This window comes from Brachypodium distachyon, chromosome 3, assembly GCF_000005505.3.
Source record: "Brachypodium distachyon strain Bd21 chromosome 3, Brachypodium_distachyon_v3.0, whole genome shotgun sequence".
Lineage (NCBI taxonomy): Eukaryota > Viridiplantae > Streptophyta > Magnoliopsida > Poales > Poaceae > Brachypodium > Brachypodium distachyon.
In genome coordinates, this window is record NC_016133.3 from 7,757,754 (window position 1) to 7,779,356 (window position 21,603).

General features: G+C 46.6%; 1 protein-coding gene and 1 long non-coding RNA gene across 2 annotated transcripts; both read left to right on the forward strand.

Moving 5' to 3' along the window:
• Positions 1–1,074: 1,074 nt before the first annotated feature.
• LOC100836562 (probable polygalacturonase) lies at positions 1,075–16,169 on the forward strand. Its single transcript, XM_024461348.1, has 6 exons — positions 1,075–1,134; positions 1,454–1,535; positions 12,274–12,383; positions 12,470–12,590; positions 13,405–13,579; positions 15,419–16,169. Exons 1-6 carry the CDS (start codon positions 1,075–1,077, stop codon positions 15,531–15,533), a joined length of 663 nt encoding a protein of 220 aa, XP_024317116.1. The 3' UTR covers positions 15,534–16,169.
• Positions 16,170–18,204: 2,035 nt separating this feature from the next.
• Positions 18,205–19,721, forward strand: LOC112271415. Its single transcript, XR_002964332.1, has 3 exons — positions 18,205–18,378; positions 18,474–19,202; positions 19,294–19,721. It is a non-coding gene; the product is annotated as an uncharacterized LOC112271415 (long non-coding RNA).
• Positions 19,722–21,603: the final 1,882 nt, after the last annotated feature.

Sequence of the window (21,603 nt, forward strand, 5' to 3'; positions counted from 1 at the left end):
TCGGCCCGCTGCATCCAGCTGCATTGCCGCTTTGTGTAATTCGCCGGCTTGTTGGGGTTAGTCGTGTGGAAACGACAAGGCTAATCCAGCATTACTTCAAACATATACTTCGGCTTATCTTGCCAGGACTTCTTTTGTTCTCCCTTCTTGACCCACTGCTGATTTTCTGTTTTCTAACGTTGGCTGGAGCCGGCATCAGGTTGATCCTAAATAGCGGCGACATGGGCTTGCCCATATCGGTAATCCAGCCTGCCATCCCTTCTCTTGTTGCGGTGGTCTTGATAATTGTTCCTCCGGAATGCCCCAACAGGATTGTATGTCGGCTGCTCCCTTTGTGGTTCTGCCGGCATCAGCGATGGCTGAGTCGGATCACCAAGCGCATAGATGTCAGCGATCCGAATCATCTCAGACAGGGTAGCCGGCATCTCTCTTTGCAGCTTCTGCCACAACATGCTGTTGTGCCGGCATCCTTGGGCAAACCACGCTATGGCTTGCGATTCCACTATCCCATCGCAGGAATTGCGGAGATTGTTCCATCTTGTCAGGTAATCTCGGTCAGTCTCGTTGTCTCTTTGCTTACACATGGACAAGTGCTAGTGAAATTGCTGACAAAAGCTTCTTCAAAATCTATCCAGCAATTGATGCTGCCTTCCGGCAAATTGTTCAGCCATATCCTTGCCGGCCCTACCAGCATCTGGGGTACATAACGTACCGCCCATCTGCGGTTGCCGCCTGCCACGCTTACTGCAGTGACATAGTCTTCCAGCCAATCTTTCGGCTTAGTACTGCCGTCATATGTTCTAGTACCTCTGGGCAACTGAAAACCCGGGGCTGGTCTCTCCCTCATGATCTGATGCGCAAAACAACGCGGTCCCGGAGGGCCTTGCTCTTCCAGAAGCTCAGACAGATAAATTCTGTCAAGCTGATGTCGGGCATCCAGGGGCGACACCTGCCTGTTCCCAACTCGGGCTCCGAGCGGGCCGAGATTATCACGCTCTCGCCTGATATAACCCTCATCACCCATGGCCGAATATCCATCATCATAACGGTCATATCGGCGATCTTCGCCTCGATATGGGGGGTTGCGCCCGACACTCTGCTAACCTGCAGCAGTATTGGGTGCCGGACCTCAAGGTCGGTGTCCATGATCAAACAAGTAACGTTCTTGCTGGTCTCGGCGATTTGTCACCGGGACGTAGGCCACTCTGGCTGTCGTCAACCCTTCTGACCATCTTTTTCTCGGCCAGGGCCGGGTCATAATGTTCTAGCTGCTTATCCCGGCCAGAATTGACACTTTTGTCTCGCTTGCCACTAGGCGAAGACGCTTGCCTGTCAATTCAGCCACCAACATCTGCTACCGAGTGAATAACCTGATACGCACCGGGCTTGCCGTGCATTCTCATGTATGCCTCATTCTGCTCATTAGCTGTGCGGACAACTCTTTCACATGCAGCTGCTGCTGTCTGAGTGCCTCTCCTGTAAGATTCGGCAGCTCTTCGGCCGCAGCCTCAGCAGCTTTGAGATTCTTGACAGGGGTATTGTATTTCGGCTTTAGCACCGAGGCGAAACTTGCCGACACTACTGGCACACACCTGCCATCTCTAGTCATCCCGGCATTCAAGTTCTTGCCACGGTTACACACCTCCCCAACTCGGCTAGGGTTAGTAAACGCAGTAGAACTAAGACCATGGGCTTTGTTATACTCACGGAGCGAAATATCAAGTTCTTGCCGAGCGTGAGCAATGTCAACAGCTTCCTTCATCAGTTTTTGTCGCTCCAACTCCAGCTCCGCCTGCAGCTGGGCCGGGTTGGCGTTCGACGCCACCGGCGCGGTCAGCCGTTCGATGGAGGCCTGGAGCTGGGTCAGCTTCGGCAGCAGGTCCGACGTGCCGGCTTGAGCAGCGATGTTTTCCGGCTTCTCCAAGGGGAGTTTCGCCGTTCTGCCGGATTTGATTTGGACCGCGCCGCTTCCCGCAGCGTCCCTTCCAGCATCGGCACCATGAGCCGTCACCATGAACTCCACGGTCAGCGGGGCAGTCGACATACTGACTGCGAACTGTGCAGACGGCTAGGGTGTCTTTGGCCACCACCACCTGCTCTGGGTACCTGCAGGGGCTGTCAGTGGCAACATAAACCTCGTGCATCCCGAAGTTGATGTAGCAGCCCGCACAGGGAAGCGGTGCGTCGTTGAAGCAGCCCGTGTTGTTGTCGATGAAGCCCAGAGATCCGAATCTCCAGACCAAACCAGAGACCACGCGCTCTCCGGTGGCGAGAAAGCTTCCCATCCGGATGAAGAGTCCAGCCAGCGCCGCTGCTGGCCCCACGGTGGGCGCCAATTATCGTGGTGGTGTCACGGCAGATGGCATAGGATGGCTTAACTTGGTGCCGATGGACGAAGGAGGAACCGGAGGAGGGAGGACGTGAAGGGAAACACGCACAAACACACAAGCACACGGCGGTTTACCCAGGTTCGGAGCCCTCTTGCTGAGGTAAGTCTCCTACTCCTGCTTTGTTGTATTAGCCGAGATAGACAAGATCTTACAATGGCGTTCCTTAAGCTGTATTCTTGAAGAAGAAGAAGAAGAAGAAGAAGAAGAAGGGGAAAAACCCTAGATGCCTAAGTGATCTCTCTTCTCCAGGAAGGGGTAGCGCTCTATTTGTAGGCCGCTTATGTCACACTGACATGCGAGCCGAGTTCTAATGTCATCTTCCTTGGGCCCTGCCGGGCACGCGGCTTGGTTCCCTCCGGGTGGCATCGCAGGGGACAAGACAACTTTACTTTACCTGGCACCCTGCAACAAGTACTGTTGACCTCTGCCGGCTCTCGTCAGAGATTCTCTTTCGGTGCTTCTTTTGTGCAGTCGCTTGGCATCGCTACGTAAGCGGCGACTGCTTTTCCCGCGATAATGATGATGCTGCTTTCCTTTGCGCCGGGTGGTCAGGATAAGACCGTTGAAGGATCTCGGCATGGGCCGAGATCGAGGGGCTCGTCTTTATCCTGCAAACTCATAAGATAAGATAGTCACGTCGGCATACACCCCGTATGCCGGCTTAGTGTTAACTTGGCTTTACGATGCCGGCATACTTGACCATGCCGGCTTTGCCATCGTCATCTCGGCTAGAGCGCGTCGTCATGACCCTACCCGGGGTCATCCCGCTGACACAGAAGGAGACGCCCTAAAGGGAGCACGTCTATTTAATTTGCAGTGGCACTAAAGGGATCAGCAATTTTCCCAGTGGAGTAAAATAATCCCTTGCAGAGCCAGTACAACATGTTTGGTAGAACGAAATTGAGGTGATTAACTTTGCAAAAATTCTTACTTCAACTACAACATTTTTGTGTTCCAACTACCAATGGAGAATTGGTCCGCAGCCCTTGAAAAATGACTTGAACAAAACTGATGATGGTGTTCTCTTATTTTCACTTATACCTGGGCATGGGTGGCCTGGCCCGAAGCCCGACGTCCCGAGCCAGGCGTGGGCTTCATTTTCCAGTCCCAAGCCCGGCCCGAAAGCCCGAAAAAAGCCCGAAAACACTAAAAACACTAAAAATAGGTATAAAAAATCATTTATTTATTCGAAAACAATTATTTTAATGCTAAAATGGTCATTTTGTCGAGCTTCGGGCCGGGCTCAGGCCCGAGGTTTTCCCGTCGTGCTTCATGAAGCCCGGCCCAGAGTTTGCCCCGTATAGTTTTACTACATCCAATCTAGTAATGTTCACGTTTCCGATAAGATCGAACAAATTAAATATAATGCAACTTGTGGGTGTGTTGTTTTTAGTGCGGCCTTAGCAACTTTTTTGTTTTGTTTGCCTCAGCTCCTGGGCATTGGGTTGGCCGTCCCTTTGCTTGCGGTCGCTAATCACTATCATGGATGGTGCCTTCTTCGACGTCGTTTGTCAATGTGGAGCTCCAAATTTATCTATGCAGCATGAACACTATACCGCATTCGTTTTATAATTTTTTTAAGGGGGCGTTATAATTTCTTAAGTTAAAGATTTCATGAGCAATTACTCTATCAGCTCGTTTGACACACATCATTTGGGTCTAGAATTGAATGCCAGAAATGAATTTGTTTGGTTGGCACGAAATTGGCCATTGGAATTCAATCTCAAATTACATGAAATTACATTATAACTAACCACAATTTTCCTCCAAAAGACATCATTTTTCTGGAATTGTCTCTCACTCTACAAATTCATGTGGTAGACAAACATGATTTTTGAAAAAAAATTCAAATTCATCAAATGAAATCCTATTAAAAATTAAATTTTATTTTATTTTTATCAAATGAAATGAAACGAGCCAAACAGACTGTATTTTTTTAAGGTGAAATCAGCAATTATTTTAGGATAGTGGCGTCACCCCGCACTCTGCAGCCCAGCGCAGCGCCCTAGGCCCTAGCCTAGCTACCCAACGCCCAGCCTCCGCCCAGCAGCGCAGCGTCCGAGTCCAGCAGTGCAGCCCCAGGCAAGCAGTTCAGCTCGCTCAATTTTCCGCATGGTCGCGCACCGGCGCACAACGAGTCGTATCGCCCCGTACTGATTGCTGACGCTCGGGCCCTCCATCCGTGGGTCCACATGTCAGTAGCATCGCATGATGTGATGCTACTGACATGTGGGCCCACGGATGGAGGGCCCGCACGCGTCCCGTGCACCGCGCGCCGGCGCGCGTCTCACAGCAGCCCGCCTGTTGCGTTGCCAGATACTACACGTCTGTTTGAGAGAAATTTTAACCGAGGAAGACAAAATATGTATGTATTCAATACAGCACCAACAAGGCAACGTATCCTATGAATCCGCATGCCTCCGTGCATCCGTGTGTCCCCGGATTACCACCCTTCCGATCCATAGCCAACAGCAAAGGTTGTTAGCGCTGCAAACTTACAAAAACACGCCCGCGGGGAAGACTAAAACGGCTGAGGACAACTCCCCCAAATACCAGTCTCCTTCGTTCCACAGCTCCCACACCTTCCTTCGTTCCCCACCCCACTTGTTTGCCGTGATCCAAACTTTCGTCGTTGACGTTGCCTGATGTCCTTGGCTGTCCGGTATCTCACTTGGAGCAGTGCCCCATTAATTCTCAGTATCTACGGCGAGGAGGACACACGCGAACAGGTGCTTTTCCTCCGTCCGAAATTGTTTAATCCGTGAGTGGAGACGCCTCAATACTTTGCTTTTTTGACTGCCGGCGCGTCCTGTCGATCCCGGAGCGCGTACTAGTGCATCGTCTGGTCTCCTCTGATGCAAGCACCGGTTCGTGATAAAACCTGATCCCGATGGCTTGGATACTTGCTTATGAATCAGTAATTTATTATTGCAAGCACCGGCTACAGGGATAATAATTTACTACCTCAAATTATATCAACACACTTCAGCTTGAACAATTGAAATCAGCAAGTGTAATGCAAGCAGCTCGTTGCAAGAAAAAGACGCGGACACCTGGATCTAGTCGCTGAGCATGCACAGGTCTTCATCTCCCATATCTCCCATGGATGGTCGGGGTACGAGTACAACGCGACGGCGACAACAGTTTCGATGAGATGAGGAGACTGCGATTTGGCCACCTGGGTTAGTTGGCCGTTTGCCCGGCCGGCCGAGGGCATTACTGGGTTGGGAACGCTGGGGAACGAAGGAGTAGTGTATTTGGGGAACGAAGTAAGGTGTGGAGGCTGGGGAACGAAGGAGAGCCGTTTTAGCATGATTAATCATCCGAGCGGGCGTGTTTTTGTAAGTTTGCAGCGCTAACAACGACCTTTGCTGTTCGACATGGATCGGTAGGGTGGTAATCCGCGGACACACAGATGCACGGAGGCATGCGGATTCACGGGATACGTTGCCCACTAACAATCCCCCCACCCCCACCCCCAATTCCATTCAGTACATAACCATGGAAAAAATGGCGAAACATTAACAAAAGTACAACAAACTGGTTAGTGGGGTAAAAATATCTGACAACTGAGTAGTTGTAAAATTGTTTGGCAACTACAATAAAATAAATCGGTCGCTAGGGATTAAGAACTTGCAAAGACAACTGATGCCCATGGTAAAAACAATTTGACAACCAAGATCAAATAAAGTGGTCGATAGGGGTAAAGAATCTGGAAATTGACGCTAGGGGTGAAGATCTGACAATTAATTACTGGTAAAACAAAATGAAAATTAGTATCAGATAACCTGGTCACTAGGCTTAAATGTCTTATTTTTACGGGGAGGGGTAAAAAATATGTCAATTGAGAAGTGGTCAGCATAGCAATTAGATCAAATAACCTTGTCACTAAGGATAAAAATATGAAATTGAATAGTCAGTGTAAAAATAACATGGCAATTATGATCAAATGACCCGGTCACTATGGGTAAAAATGGTAATAGAGAAGTGGTAAAAAACAATAACATGGAAACTATGTAGTAGCTAACATAGCAAGTATTTCCTCCGATCGTAATAAGTATCTCAAATTTAGTACAAACTTAGTAGAAAGTTATACTTAAGTTTGAGACACTTATTATGGATCGGAAGGAGTAGTATTTTTCGAGGGACACCGCCGTATATATAGAAACACAACAATTGACCCAATTTTATACATACCAGAACGACATTATGCAACACTGTTTCCTATGATTTTTTTTCAATTCTGACCACGAGATATTCAAATAAAAAAACAAGAACAACATTACACCAATAAGATGACCCATTATCTCCAAAACTATTTGTAGTGCAGCAATGATCCCTCTCAATTCTAGAACGGAAGCCACTGAATGACATACCGAAGTAGCCCGAACTCTGGAACCACCTGCACATCATCTCAGGTTACACTCAACTCAATCAGCCCATCATTAGTAGCAGAGCAAATAATTCCTTGCTAGAAGTGGAGGCACAAGGTGTGGTGGCCACGGCGGGTGATTGCGAGATCGCAAGAGGAGTAGTAGGAGAAGACTCGTGGCAAGGTGGAGAGGCAACAATGGCACGAGCACGTCAAGGAGGTGGAGGGGAGTCTGGGGGACATGGAGCGGAGGTGGATGAAGGCGCAGCCGGTGTGTGACACAGAGTGGTGCCCGACCTCTGGGAAGACGACCAGGACTGTCGTGCAGCCGATAGCGAGGATGGGAGAGAATAGATAGACACTAGAGCAGGGGAACCGCAAGGTGGTAGAGCTCAATGAGGAAGCCATAGGTGGAGGGTGAATTCGTGTGGGAGAATTTGGGGTTCGGTGGAGGGGGAGGAGCCAAGCAATGGGGGAACAAACAACTGGAGGAACGGCGAGTGCATGGAAGGGTGGGTGCGGTCTCGAGAGTATACCTGGGCATGGGTGGCCTGGCCCGGCCCGAAGCCCGACGTCCCGGGCCGGGTTCGGGCCTCACTTTCCAGTCAGCCCAAAAATAGCCCGAAATGACTAAAAATGGGTATTTTTTAGGAAAATAGATATAAAAATCATTTATTTATTCCGAAAATAATTATTTTAATGCTTAAATGACCTATTTTTGGAGTTTCGAGCCGGGCCGGGCCGGGCTCGGGCTTCAGGTGTAACCGTCGGGCTTTTATAAAGCCCGGCCCGGCCCGGGTTTGCCTAGGTATACTCCAGAGAAACCGCTGGGCAGGTCGGTGGGCAGTTGCAACCACCAACCAGGCAGCGAATTAGCTTACGCATCCCACATCCGCGGCCCACAGTTTCCGGATAGGCCAGAATAGGCATGTACTTGGACCGCACAGGTTTCTAACCTGCTAGTAGTATTTACACGCTAGTGGTGTGCTGATCCATTAGTTTCTTATGTGAAAACATGACGTGAGTTGTGTGGAACTTACCCTGAATCAAGTCGTGGACTTGTGCTCATACTGGTTATTTGTGTGTTCGCTTTCAGGTCTTGCCGAAGCTAGAGGAATGCGGTCGATGACGGGATCGAGGGACGAAGCCTGGGAGAAGCTGAGGTCAAGGATCAACGTCATGCGGGACGTTTGTGCGAAAAAACAATGGAAGTGAAGGCTACGATGATCCGGGAGGGCACCGGTTTGTCGTACGTTGTTTATACCGGATATGTACGGTATTGGAGATATTCGATACGTGATGGTCGAGTTTTTGAAGACATCACAAGAAGAGTTGATGGCATGGAGTGGCATCGACGTGAAGATATGTAGGTCCAGCCGTGACTGGATAAGAGCTGTTTAAAGATTAAACAATAGCGTCATCAAGATGGCGTCGGATGGAAAAGTGGTCCACATGAAAGTTGTGCGCGTCGTCGAGAAGAACAACTTTGCTTTTGGAGTCGTCTCAATCCGAGGTCTTCTGTGAGCCCCACGGGCAGAATAACGACCGGGACAGAAGAGTTCGTGTTGGATTCGGACTCGGTTTAGAGTCGCGAATTTTCCCTTATAAATAGAGAGCGTCGTAGGTAGGGTTTCAGCAAGGACGTGAGGGAACTCAGAGCTTTGGATCTAGATCAATTCTTGGAGAGTTCTTAGATGCATGGTTGCATCTTTTGTAATCGATCGACATCGTTGCAATAAAAAAATTCGTTGGCGTTGTCATTTCTGTTCTTCTCGGATCTTCGTGGATTCTTCGTGCTAGATCTTTCTAACACTTTGCTGCAGGTTTATCACGAGTTCATAATACTTTTCTGCAGGTTTACCATGAGATCAAGAAAGTTCGCGATTACTTCATCTTTCTTGTTATTTCGAAATCGATTTATAGATTAATTCTCGTAACTTTCTGTCAGCTGTTACTCATTTGATCATATCTTTTGATTGGTAAGTCCAATTGAGCTGATTCTTGTTGCGTTGGTTAGATAATTTCAATATCTTTCTTTTGCATACTCATACGTATTTTTTGCTTCATCTAATCAAAAGTCACAGCTGTTTTATTATCACGGACAGAAAGATGATTTAGGGTGTGAACTTTCGGAAAAAAATTTAATTTGCTTCCGCGCAACCATTCACCCCCCTTTGATTGCCTATCTCGATCTCACACTACCTATGAATTTACCAATGATGGATGGCTCCTCATGGCGCGCGAAGCATCATCTGGCACATAGGGCTGACAAAAAGCTCGAAGCTGGCAAACTTAATAAGCATTCGGTACTCAGTAGATCGACTCGTTTAGCTCACGCTCGTTGGCTAAGAACTGAGCCAATAAATCATTATATCTTGTTTTTTGTTTGAGCGAATTTTAGCTTGTTAATACTAACAGCGAACATACAAAATTCGCTCGTTAAGACGCTTAGTCCAGCGCGAGTGTTGAACTAACGCCCCCACACGTAGGGCTGCACGAGAAGCTCGTTAGCAACAAGCTCTGAGTAAAGATGCACTGCATCTGGCCAAAACTCGCTCTCTTCTCAATTCTCCTCACACCCAGTGCGCCACCCTCTTGCACTTGGAGGTACCCTAATTTCAACATCCCGACACCACCCCAAGAATATGGGCATCCTAATTTCTTAGGATCATACATTCATACAATCATACTCAAGTACTGAAAAAGCTCTTCTTGGAGCCCTCTGTGCCCTTCCCCGGAGGGATTTCCTGTCCGCTGGCTGCAAACCAATCACTATGGCTGCGTTGCTACTGACAGTAGCAGTGCTAGCCGTGCTCCACGCGCTCCTACTGCAATGTGGCGTGCGCCGGCGCTGTGCCGGAGAGGCCCCGGCCGGAGGTGGTGTCCATCACGGAGTTCGGCGGCGTGGGCGACGGGCGGACGCTCAACACGTGGGCGCTCCGCAAGGCGGTGTACCGCATCCAGTGTTAGAAAATTAAGCAATTTTGATAATTACAGTTCAATGAATAATTTCAGAATATAGATCATGACGACAGTAGCAACTAGCATACGCATCTCGAAAATACTAGAAGTATGAAACAGCCCAACGAACAGCAATATGAACTCGTAGATCATAACTAAACAACAGATCGAATCACAATGTACGTGCTGTTGCGGTGGAGAGGAAGTCGTTGTTATTACGTTCGCTTGACGAAGAAGACGGCGGCGCGTCGCGCACCTGCCAAATCGAGAAGTCAGACGACCCGTGGTTACAGGGAAGCGAGCACTCGCGCGGAGCGCTTCCCAAAAACCTTATTCGCCCTCTCCCGTACAGGATCACAAAGACGAAAGGTTCTGGAGACCTGCTCTCCCGATCGCTGGTGCACGCCGGCGCTCGGGATGGAGTAGACTACGACGACAGCGCAAAAGCGAGAGACAGGCGAAACACTAGCGCGGTTGTGTTACGTACTGATAGCAGGGACGGGCGGCTGTATATATAATCACGCAGGTATAGGTCGGTTCGGTTTAGAAAACCTGAACCGACTCCACAAAATCTGCAAGCGTCCGTAACTGATTTCAAAAATATCCCGCGCGCGTGAAAAAAAGATAAGAGACCCGGCCCCGCACGGCTCGAGCTCGATCCACGAAACGCGGCGCTCGTGCATCGAGGCTAGGCGAGCGGAGGAGGAGGAGCGCGCGTGGGGATTTTCCTTGCTCACTTGCTCAATAGGTGAGAAGCAACATCCCTTATATGTTGGGCTCACTCACTCTAAATTAGCAAGGTGGGACTATTCCCTTCCACTTCCTCATTCCACTTCATAAATGGGCTTTTGAGATTTTTTAGAATTTATTAAAATTGGGCTTGGGCTGATCAGGCCCACAACACAAATTTTAACAATCCTCCACCAGATCTCAAATACCAATTTAGAGATTTACCTGTTCTCGTTACTTGTTTATATACTAGTGTTTCAGTAGAGACTCTAAAACTATCTTAAAACCATCTCTACATAAAAGAGAACCGCTAACGAGATTCTTGTTCATGGAGGGGACATGCATCACGTTCTTTAGCCGCACAATCTTCTCCGAAGTAAACTTCAGATCGACCGTAGCAACACCACGAACAACTGCATGCGACCCGTTCCCCATCAAGACGGTTGAATCCCTTCCATGCCGGTAAGAAGTAAACAAAGAGATGTCAGAACGTACATGAACATTAGCACTCGTATCAATCCACCAACATGGAGATTGAAACACTGAAAGTACATTAGGTAAAAATACCGTACGTGTTAGTCTTCTGACCCTTTTTCCCTCTCCGATCTGCACGATCAGGACAGTCTCTGGAAAAGTGGCCGAGCTCTTCACAGGTGAAACAATTCATCTCGCCTTTGTTTACTTTCTTCTTCTTCTTGAAGGTAGTAGTCTGCGCAGGCTTGTTGTTGTTAACAACAACAGACTTCTTCCCTTTGTTCTTTCCGTTGCCGCGAAAGTTCCTCTGTACCATAGGCGTTAGACGGAAAATCAGCAGCCTTCTCAGTGGTGTCCTTAGCCCGAGCTTTCTCTTCAACATCAAGGGACGCTATCAGTTGTTCAACTGATATCTCTTGTCTCTTGTGTTTTAGAGACGTAGCGAAGTTCCTCCACGCAGGAGGTAACTTTGCAATAATGCACCCAGCCACGTACTTGTCGGGTAAATCACACTTGAGAAGCTTGAGCTCTCTCATAATGATCTGTATCTCATGCGCCTGTTCAACTACAGAACGGTTATCCACCATCTTGTAGTTGTTCAGCGACTCCATTGTATACAATTCACTGCCTACATCGGTTGCACCGAATTTAGCATCCAGTGCATCCCACAACTCCTTCCCGTCTTCTATGTGCATATGCACATCACAAAGACGGTCAGAAAGAACACTCATAATGCATCTTCTAAAGGCAACATTGGCATCCTGCAAATTTTTCTGAGCTTCCTCAGATAAATACCCCTCTGGTTTGCCGTCTGTCATCCAGAATACTTTCAGAGTCTGCAACCAGAGCATGGCCTTTAATTGCCATCTCTTGAAGTACATCCCGGAAAATTTATCCGGCTTCAATGCATCGGCTAAACCCATAGTTAAATCAGGAAATTGCCTACAATAAGGTTTTGGATTGTTGGGAAATTAAGCAATTTCGAGAATAACAATTTAATGAATAATTCCAGAATATAGATCATGACGATAGTAGCAACTAGCAGACGCATCTCGAAAATAGTAGAAGTATGAAACAGTCCAACGAACAGCAATATGAACTTGCAGATCATAACTAAGCAGTAGATCGAATCACAATGTACGTACTATTGCGGCGGGAAGGAAGCCGTTGCTGTTAGGTGAGAAGTAACATCTCTTATATGTTGGTCTCACTCACTGTAAACTAGCAAGGTGGAACTATTCCATTTCCGCTCTCTCGTCCCCCACTCCATGAATGGGCTTTTGAGATTTTCAAAATCTATTAAAATTTGGCTTGGCCGCTCACGACACAAGTTCTGACATCCAGCAGGCGGCACCACGCTGCTGTTGCCGGTGGGGACGTGGCTCAGCGGCAGCTTCAACCTCACCAGCCACATGACGCTCTTCCTCGCCAGGGGAGCCGTGCTCAAGGCCACGCAGGTCTCTAGCTAACTCTGAACCTTAGCCGCCGGAATTGCTCTGCTTCTCTTTGTTTTGCGTTCTTGATGAAAGTGTGCGGTGAGCAGGACACGAGGAGCTGGCTGCTGATGGAGCCGCTGCCGTCGTATGGCAGGGGCAGGGAGCTGCCGGGCGCGAGGTACGCCAGCTTCATCCACGGCAACGGCCTCCGCGACGTTGTCATTACAGGTACTGATGCTCAGCTCAGCTCTCCGCTCCTCTGCTCTGCTCTGCTTTGGGTGTTGTTCTGCTACTGCTGTATCGTTTGTGTCTTGTCTCTTGCGATTGCGAAGCGTTCGCGGGAGAAGAACCAAGGTCCAAGGGGACGTCCTGCGAATTATTAAAGGGTAGTTTGTCATACTCGATGAAAAAGGTTCACGAGACCTTCACGGGAGATGGAGCGGAGTGACTAGAGTAAAACCTGTTACGTAGCAACAGGGTAAAAGAAATGGGACGGCGCTGAAATTTACCAAGCCTTGGTCTGACAAAGTTTAGATAGGGAATCTGACCCCTTTTTAATTCAAATACGTACTGGATCATAGTAGTGATTGGTTAAAAGGTTTCTTAAATGTTCTTAAATTAAGTTTCAGACCACTACTTCCCGCTGCAGGGCAAATCGTAGGTCGCACCTTTTACCAAAGTGATGTTGGACTTCGTCCTGTCCAAGCTGTTAAATCTTGTTGGAATTTTATTTCTTGATAGGGGAACCTTGTTCTAGTTAGAATTTATTAGTTCTGCATCCATGAATAAAGTTATTCAGTATTGTTCTACAATTAACTTTCTCAACTTAATGTTCAGTTCAAGACCAAGATTGTTGCTCAGTTTTATTTTTAGAAAACCAAGCAACTCAACTCTGTCAATTTTGTCTAGAAAACAATCTATTCCTGGGAAACCTCTGCTCTGCACATCGAGCTCTCATGGTTTTGTACTAGTTGTAGTACATTGCAGCGAAAGAGCTGAAGAAATTGATGCAGCACGGACTGATTTGTTTTCCCTTAATTAGGTGATAAGGGAGTCATCGACGGCCAAGGTGATGTGTGGTGGAACATGTGGAGGAGAAGGACTCTGCAGCATACCCGGCCCAACCTTGTGGAGTTCGTGCATTCCAGTGGCATCCACATCTCCAACGTTGTTCTCAAGAACTCACTTTTCTGGAACATCCACCCTGTTTATTCCGAGTAAGCTCATAAACTTGACACCATATATCCTTCAGGCCATGAACCAACAAACACATCCAAAACATCCTTTATAATGTCAAGCTCTTCGGGGCCGGCGGGATGAGGGATGCGGCAGCGGCGGAGTGGAAGTGCAGGGACGTCCGCGGCGCCGCGCTGGGCGTGCTGCCGTGGCCGTGCGCCGAGCTCACGGCCAGATTCGTTTCGGGGTCTTGCAGCCGTTAGACTGAGATTGTGATAGCGTTTGATTAGAAATGGTGTGTGGTAACCACTGTTTTAGTACTGTAGATTGTATCATCGTCGTGTACCAGTGTTCAACTCAATGCTGAGTTTCAGGTTTGCTAGCTGCGGCAGCGTCAAGGTTCCGGAAGCACATCTAGGAAGAAAAAAAAGGTCGAAGAGATCATAAGCCCAGAACCAGAAGTATAAGGACACTCAAACTGTTTCGGCCACCCCGGAGGAATATAGCTGGTCAAGCGCAATTGATGCCCAGGACCACGCAAGCGAAATATGATTGCAAAAAAATTAGTCCAGACATGTATATCTTGAAATAGGAAACGGGGTCGGAAGTGTTTTATGAACCAGACGATGTCCCGCACGTTGTTGCGGAAACTTTTAGTTAACATACCTGAGTCAAATTGTTTAGCAACGAAAGATTATCCAAAATTAAAAACATACGATGAAATTGTATTGTAGAAACTTGTTGTGAAATAACTTGCATGCATGTGAAAAAATATGAGTATTTACTAAATATGTGTGAATACATCACATGATGTGGCATGCTTACATGTTGAGAGAAAGCAAATAGTTGGTTTCTCCTATTCCCTCCGTCCAACAAAGGATATCTCAACTTTGACTAAATTTGAATGCATCTATACAGTAAGTCATATCTAGATACATTTAAATTTTAACAAACTTGAGACATCTGTTGCACGGAGGGTGTACTTAGACATAGAAGATGGCCGGATCTGGCGCCAAAAGCAGCCCCTTCCAGTAGAACATATTGGCTGGCTGTCAGTACACTGGCCTGCACAGCAACTGAAATGGGAAAACAAATCTGGACGCAGGAGAACGAGCTGCAATGCAAAGGTAAACTTTGCATATAGGAGACGATCAAAGTACGTGTGAACGATCGTGTTCGCATTTTCTAAAGTCAAAAGTAACATATTCCAGATATAAATACCTGAACATGACAGGCAATGAAATTGCTCGGTGCATGCCCAACGGTAGATTTCCTGTTATGGTTCAGAATAAAATTGTTCGGTGTGCTCGCCCAACTGTAGAGTTCTTGTTATGGTTCAGAATGAAATTGTCCAACTGTATATTTCTGCTGTGCCGCTTACCTGATCACAATATATACAACAATTCCCATGTGTAAAACGCAAATAAAAATCCCATACATCATATATGGCAGTCTATTTTTTTTCCCAAGATGAAAATTTAAGTTTTAACACACCTCGTGTGTGGCAAAGAAAATAATAATAATAATGCTAGAAACGAGCTGGTGATGCATGTGGCTTGTAAACATAGATTTTGTTTCCAGTAGCCTTACATGTACACCTGAAAATTTTCGTGGTTATGTGTGCTATACAGCTCACTCGGATCAACTTTACTTGCGGGCTCGCGGCCGGCTATTTAGTCCTATTGAGACATCCGCTTTATTTATTCTGATCCCGATCCTATAAATCCACGCACTGCGCGCCGCCGCAGAGCAGTGTCATCAGCAATAGCATACAAGCAAACTGCACGGGCGATCCATCCTCGCAGTTCTGGATGGCCAATTCTACCTCTCGCCGTCTGGCCATCTCAATTCTACTCCTCTACTGTGTACCACTTCTCCAGCTTGCCCATGCAAGGCTCCTCCTTCCGGAGGGCGAAAACGCGGCACTCAACGACAGCAAGTCTTTCTCCATCCGAGGCGGCAGCGGCGAGGGCGGGGGCCGGGGCTTCGGCGTGAGCATCGGCCACGGCGGGCACGACACGTCCATCGGCATCGGCGGCGGGTTAGGAGGCGGAGCTGGCACGACCCGTGGCGGCGGCGCAAGCGCGGGCGGCGGAGCGGGCGCAGGTGTCGGCGTCGACGTCGGCCGCGGCAGGCTGGACGTGGGGATCGGCGGCGGCGGGGGTGGCGCGGCTGGCGCCGGCGGTGTGCGTGCCGGGGCTGGCGGCGGAGGGGGTGTTGGGTTTCATGTTGGTCGTGGTGGGGTGAGCGTGAGCACTGGGGGTGGGGGTGGGGGAGGAGGGGGAAGTGGGGGAAGCAGCGAAGGCGGTGGCAGTGGCGTTGGACGTGCTGGTAATGCAGTGGGCGGTGGAGGAGGGTTTGGGGGCTCTAATGGCGGTGCCGGAAGCGGAGGAGGCAGTGGAGTTGGATCGGGTGGTGGAGCTGTGGGCGGCGGCTCCGGTGGCGGTGGCGGCCAAGGTTAATCGAGATTAAATGTTACTCCCTCCTTTTCATTTTCCTAATGAAAGGAAGTGAGTAACATTTCGACAAGAATTACTGTCAAAAATAAATGTATCTATTTTTAAAATGCGTCTAAATATATGTATATTTTGACAAGAGTTATGAAACAGAGAGAATACGTATTACTGTCTACTTGTGCCTCAGATGTAACACACGTGCTTGCATATGCCAAATTTGAAAATATCAAAATGATTTCTCTCTCAAATTATTAATCCGATTAAGGATCCGTTTTCATGGTTAAATTTGTCTCGACGAGTACCACATTTTACTAAGTTTTGACGGGTTTTTTCAATGCCACCAGTTATCTATCATGGTAGCTATATTAGTTGTGAAGGGTTATCACATTAATGATTGATCCATTGATAATATATGGCCAACAATTAAAATGTACTAATTTAGATATTGCATTGTTATGCAAGCTCAGAATGAGTATTGAAGTGTTTAAACAAGTAAGAAATGTCATCAGATAATGAAATTAAGTGCAATGGTCTAAGTCTTTATATAGGCGTATGTGATGCTTAGCAAAATGATAACCAAGTCATAGTAACCTTGTAACCAAGTGATACTAACATGGTAACTACGTGGTCATAATATGGTACACAAGTGTATCCTAGTAACATATGACAAAAAAATCGTCAAAACATATCAACATGTGATCTAGTTTTGTAGATCACGGCACGATTAGCTAATGGTGAAAATGAATCGCCAATTACATGCATGGTTTAGACAATAAAAAAATAAAAAAAATAAACCAAAAGAATCTCGTGAATTTACCATACACTAGCTAAATACCCATGCGTTACTATGGATAAAACAAATTAGACTACTCACTGTTAGACTAAAATCACTATTACATTTTAGTGGCGCTGTCTATTTAATTCCAATTTTAGTGACAAACATTATCCTCCACATGCCAGCCTTTTGCAGTAGGTTTAATTTTTGTTTTTCCCCGTTCGACCGAAATATGGCCGGGTTCCGTTGTCGACTGATAACGGAACAAATAGGTTTCACTGTTTGCATTGGAAAAAAGAGAAGTTTTCTTTTGACATTAGAAAGAGGTGAGAAGATTTTTTTTACAACAAAAGGATGCTCTGCCGTCACCAATTGGATTTTTTAGAAGAGGAAAGATATGTACCACGCCACCGGTTAAGCTACCATGTTCACGTGCGCCTTGCAGTCCGGTCCTAATCTTCTATACTCACGTTGATTTTACTGAGTAGCAGCCCTCACGACCTGATGTTACTGGATTCTCACGCTGCCACGTCCTCTTTTTTACCAACGCGCATTGTTCGTTCCCCCGACGTCCTGTTCCCACGATATTCCCATTCACCAGCGCCCATAACTGGGCCGAGTTTTCAGGCCACGAGCAGTCCGCCCATAGTTGGGCAAGCCCACGAGCAGTCTGCCTCGATGGGTCGATCTCATCCCGATCCTTCTGGCCTGCGCTGCTTCGTCTTTCCTGCTTGGCTGCCAATTCAGGGTGTGCAAAACCGAACCGGAAATCGAAAACCGGAAAAAAAATTCCGGTTTTCAGTTTTGGTTCCGGTTCCAAGAAAGCGGATTCGGTTATTTCGGCTAGAAACCGAACGGTTTTGGTTAAACGAAAAAAACAGAATCCATATAATGATACGGTGCGCTAGCTAATAGATTTGAAGCATTACCCCAGTGGTCTGTACCTAATATGGGCCTCTGAACAAGCCTCTCTAGTCTAGAGCAATATCAAAAGCAAATTGGGCCAGCTAGGCACTGAGACAGTTCAATTTTTTTTGTTTAGGAAGGAAACATGTGTATAAAAATTTATGTGTCGCTCAAAAAATCGCGTCAACTTTGGTTAATTGGGTTATAACCGAAACCGAACCGTATTTTTATACGTAACCGTATTAAACCGAATATACAAACCGTATTAACCGAAAAACTGTATAAACCGAAACGAAACGAACCGAAAACCGAACGCACAGGGTGATTGCCAATCCTTCCCGTCCTCTACGCATGACTCGATCCCAGGACTTTGCCCCACCCTGTGCGCCACCCCCTGCGGCCCTGCAACTGCCTCGCGCCGCCTGCCCTTCCTAAGCGACGGTGCGCTTGCCGTTTCTTCTGCCTGTTCGTCCGCAACAGCTACTCCGCCACCGCGACCGATCCTCTCCCGGTCACACATGCAGCCACCAATGCTCCAGAAACGGTCCTACGTATCCAAGCATTTATCGACCATGATTGCTCTGTAAATGTAGCACCGAGAAACTGCTCGGGTGAACTGAGCCGTCACCTTCTTCATCGTTTAAACCCCTGTCTGTACCACCTGCTCGAGTCACCCTCTCTACCACCGGCCGCCTTCTCTCTGGTAGGTGACCTCTCTTGCTCCTTTTGCCCTTTCATTTCTTATCCCGAGCTTATGTTTCTCTCGCCTACAACATGTTTGATGTTTTGCCCTCCCAGGATTTTCTTCGGTTCTCCGTGATGCTCGCTCAAATGGAGGTGTCAACTGTCATGCTCCAAATCTGGTGCCTAATCTGAATCAGACTCATCGGTTACATCTCTTGCCGAAACCTGAACTTTATTACTCCCTCCGTCTCAAAATAAGTGACGTGAATTTGTATAGATTCTTATACAAATCCACCAAATTAATAACCGAATCCACCAAATTAAATTCGTTAATCACGCTTAGCCATCAAAATTTGTAATGGTTAATTCAGTTTTGGCTAATCCGGTTTCGGTTCCGGTTATTAAAATATAAGAAGTCAAGTTTGACCAGATTTATAAAAATGTATCAACATCTAAAATATCAAACAAGCAATCTATAAAATAATTTCATGATAGGTTTATTAAACTAATCTAGAGTCATAAATGTTGAATGACTTTGCTATAAACTGCAATTTTTTACAAGTTACTTACAACAGAGCTACTGCCTTTTAAATTTAAGAACTGAGAGAGTATTTCTGAATTTAAATGGGATAATACTTTATAAATACTTTATCCCTTATCCAGTACAAACTAAGGGTGGGAGAATTGGAGCCCTATCCCTGCATCCACGTGTCGTTATTCCTTTCATTGGCGTGTCGTGATATCTGCCGTCTGCCGCTGTTCCTTTTCCGGCCAATTTCGTGATCCCGAGTTCTCGACGCTACCTTCGTATCCTCGTCTAGTCTTCTCTCTACAGGCGCAGGAGTAAGTAGGCAGCTTGTGGCACTCTTCTTGGCAGATCGCAAATATGCAGTTCTAATCTTTAGGACTTGACTATTTGGCAACCGTTATGCAGCTAACTCAGGTACCGGACGTTCTCCTAGCGAGCGGGAGCACGCGAGCGAAGCGCGAGACGGAGCGGAGCGGGATCGAGCGAGCGTGCCAGCGGAGCTGGCCTGGAACTTCGTCCCTCCGCTTGAGTCGGCCCACGTGATCTGCTTGATTCGGCTCAAGCCCAAAACGCTTTTACCTCTGCTTCTTCCTACCTCCACTGCTACTTGTTGGCTCGTTCTCAAGATACCATCGATGCCCCATGGAAGCCACCTCTTTCCAAAACAAAAAACCTGGCCGAATTTACCTAGCTAGACAAGAAAAAAACCCTCGTATCTAGCACAAAAAGTTACCACCCTGTATGCTCTAAGGGGAAAAATACGCTTATATATAGTCATCCATGTACCTCTTTCTCCTGTCAACATATATTTTGCACATAATTCATGTACTCCACCCTTACCAACACACAATGCAGGGAAAAACTACATGATACAAAAGTAGCCAACGTACAATGCATGGATTTACCAACACGTAGTGCAAAATAGTTGGCAGCAAACGAAGCGTAAAGTTACCGATCCGCATAAAGTTACCGAACCCGTGCACAACAAAGAAGTTGCATTCAATGAGATGAGGAGGGAAGAACTACTACTAATACCGAGTACAAAGCTACATGGCCACAAAAATTACAAGCAAACAATGCATAAACTTATCAACACATGATGCATATAGTTACCAACGCACACAGTGCACAGAAGTTGCATTCGATGAGAAGTGAGAAATTACCACCCTAGAGGATACAAACCTGTATGGTACATAAGCTATCAACATACAACGAATGAACTTACGCAAACGGCGTGTATTGTTAGCAACCCCAAATAGTGCACAAAAGTTGCATTCAATGCGAGGAGAGAGAACTATCACCCCTACAGGTACAAACCTGCATGGCACAAAAGCTACCAACATGTAATGTATGAACTTACCAACCCACGACGCATAAAGTTACCAATCCACGGCGCATAAAGTTACCAAGCCACGGCGCATCGATGCCGGGACCCAAACAGTTGGATAACTAAAGTGTTGCCACGATGATAAGTATAGCCTCAACAACTGGGTAACTACATCTATGTTTCGGTGAGACTCAACATCATCTTGCTTCATCCTTTATTGGGCAAATTAAATTCACCAAGATACCGAGGGAAAAGTTACCATCCTGCTGTCTATTGAGTTACCAGCCACTACAGTATAAAAAATCACCACCTTCAATGGCACAAAATCACCAAGAAACAGAGGGTAAAGTTATCACCTTTCTGTCTATTAAGTTACCACCCTGTCACCTGTTGAGTTACCATCCAATCCAAAGTATAAAAATTCACTGCCCTAAATGGCACAAAGTCACAAACATACTGAGAGCAAAATTACCGCCCTTCTATCTATTAAGTTAACACCCTGGTACCTATTGAGTTATCATCCGCTCTAAAGTATAAAAAGTCACCGCCCTAAATGGCACAAATTCACCAATATACAGAGGGCAAAGTTAACATCCTTCTGTATATTAAGTTACCACTTTGCTAGCTATTAAGTTACCACCCACTCGACAATATAAAAAGTCACCGTCCTAAATGGCATAAAGTCACCAATATACAGAGGGCAAGGTTATCACCCTTCTGTGTATTAAGTTACCATCCACTCTAAAGTATAAAAGCCACCTCCCTAAATGGCATAAAGTCACCAATATACATAGGACAAAGTCACCGCCCTTCTGTCTATTAAGTTACACCCTACTGCCTGTTGAGTTACCATCCACTCTACATAATGGTTACTCTAAGGATACAACTAGATAACTACATAAGTGTCATGACTCTAACCAATGGAATTGACTAACTATATTAGTGACATGGTGGTTACCTTTGAGACAAATAGTTGGGTAACTACATCAATGACCAACAGAAATAAGAAGCATTTAACTGGCAATAACAATGCTAAAAAACTGAAAATGGCATAAGGTTTAAAATTTGTTCTATAGTACACAAAAGATTACAAGATTAACATGTATATAGTATCAAGCATAACATCGAATACAAATAGTCAAGTAGGTCATGGTCTTGTGTTGGATTAATACTACAAGAATTAATCCAAACATGGTAGCATGTATGTACAATTCCTATGGATCTAGCAAAATAATTAGCATGCCTCTGAGGTAGCATAACTATCAACACCTAGTTCTGGCAAAACAATTTGCATATATCCATGGTAGCATCAATATGAACAGCCGAAGATGATAAAGTCCTTGCTAACCCGTGTGGATCAAAGTTAAGAACTCACCAAGCACCGCACC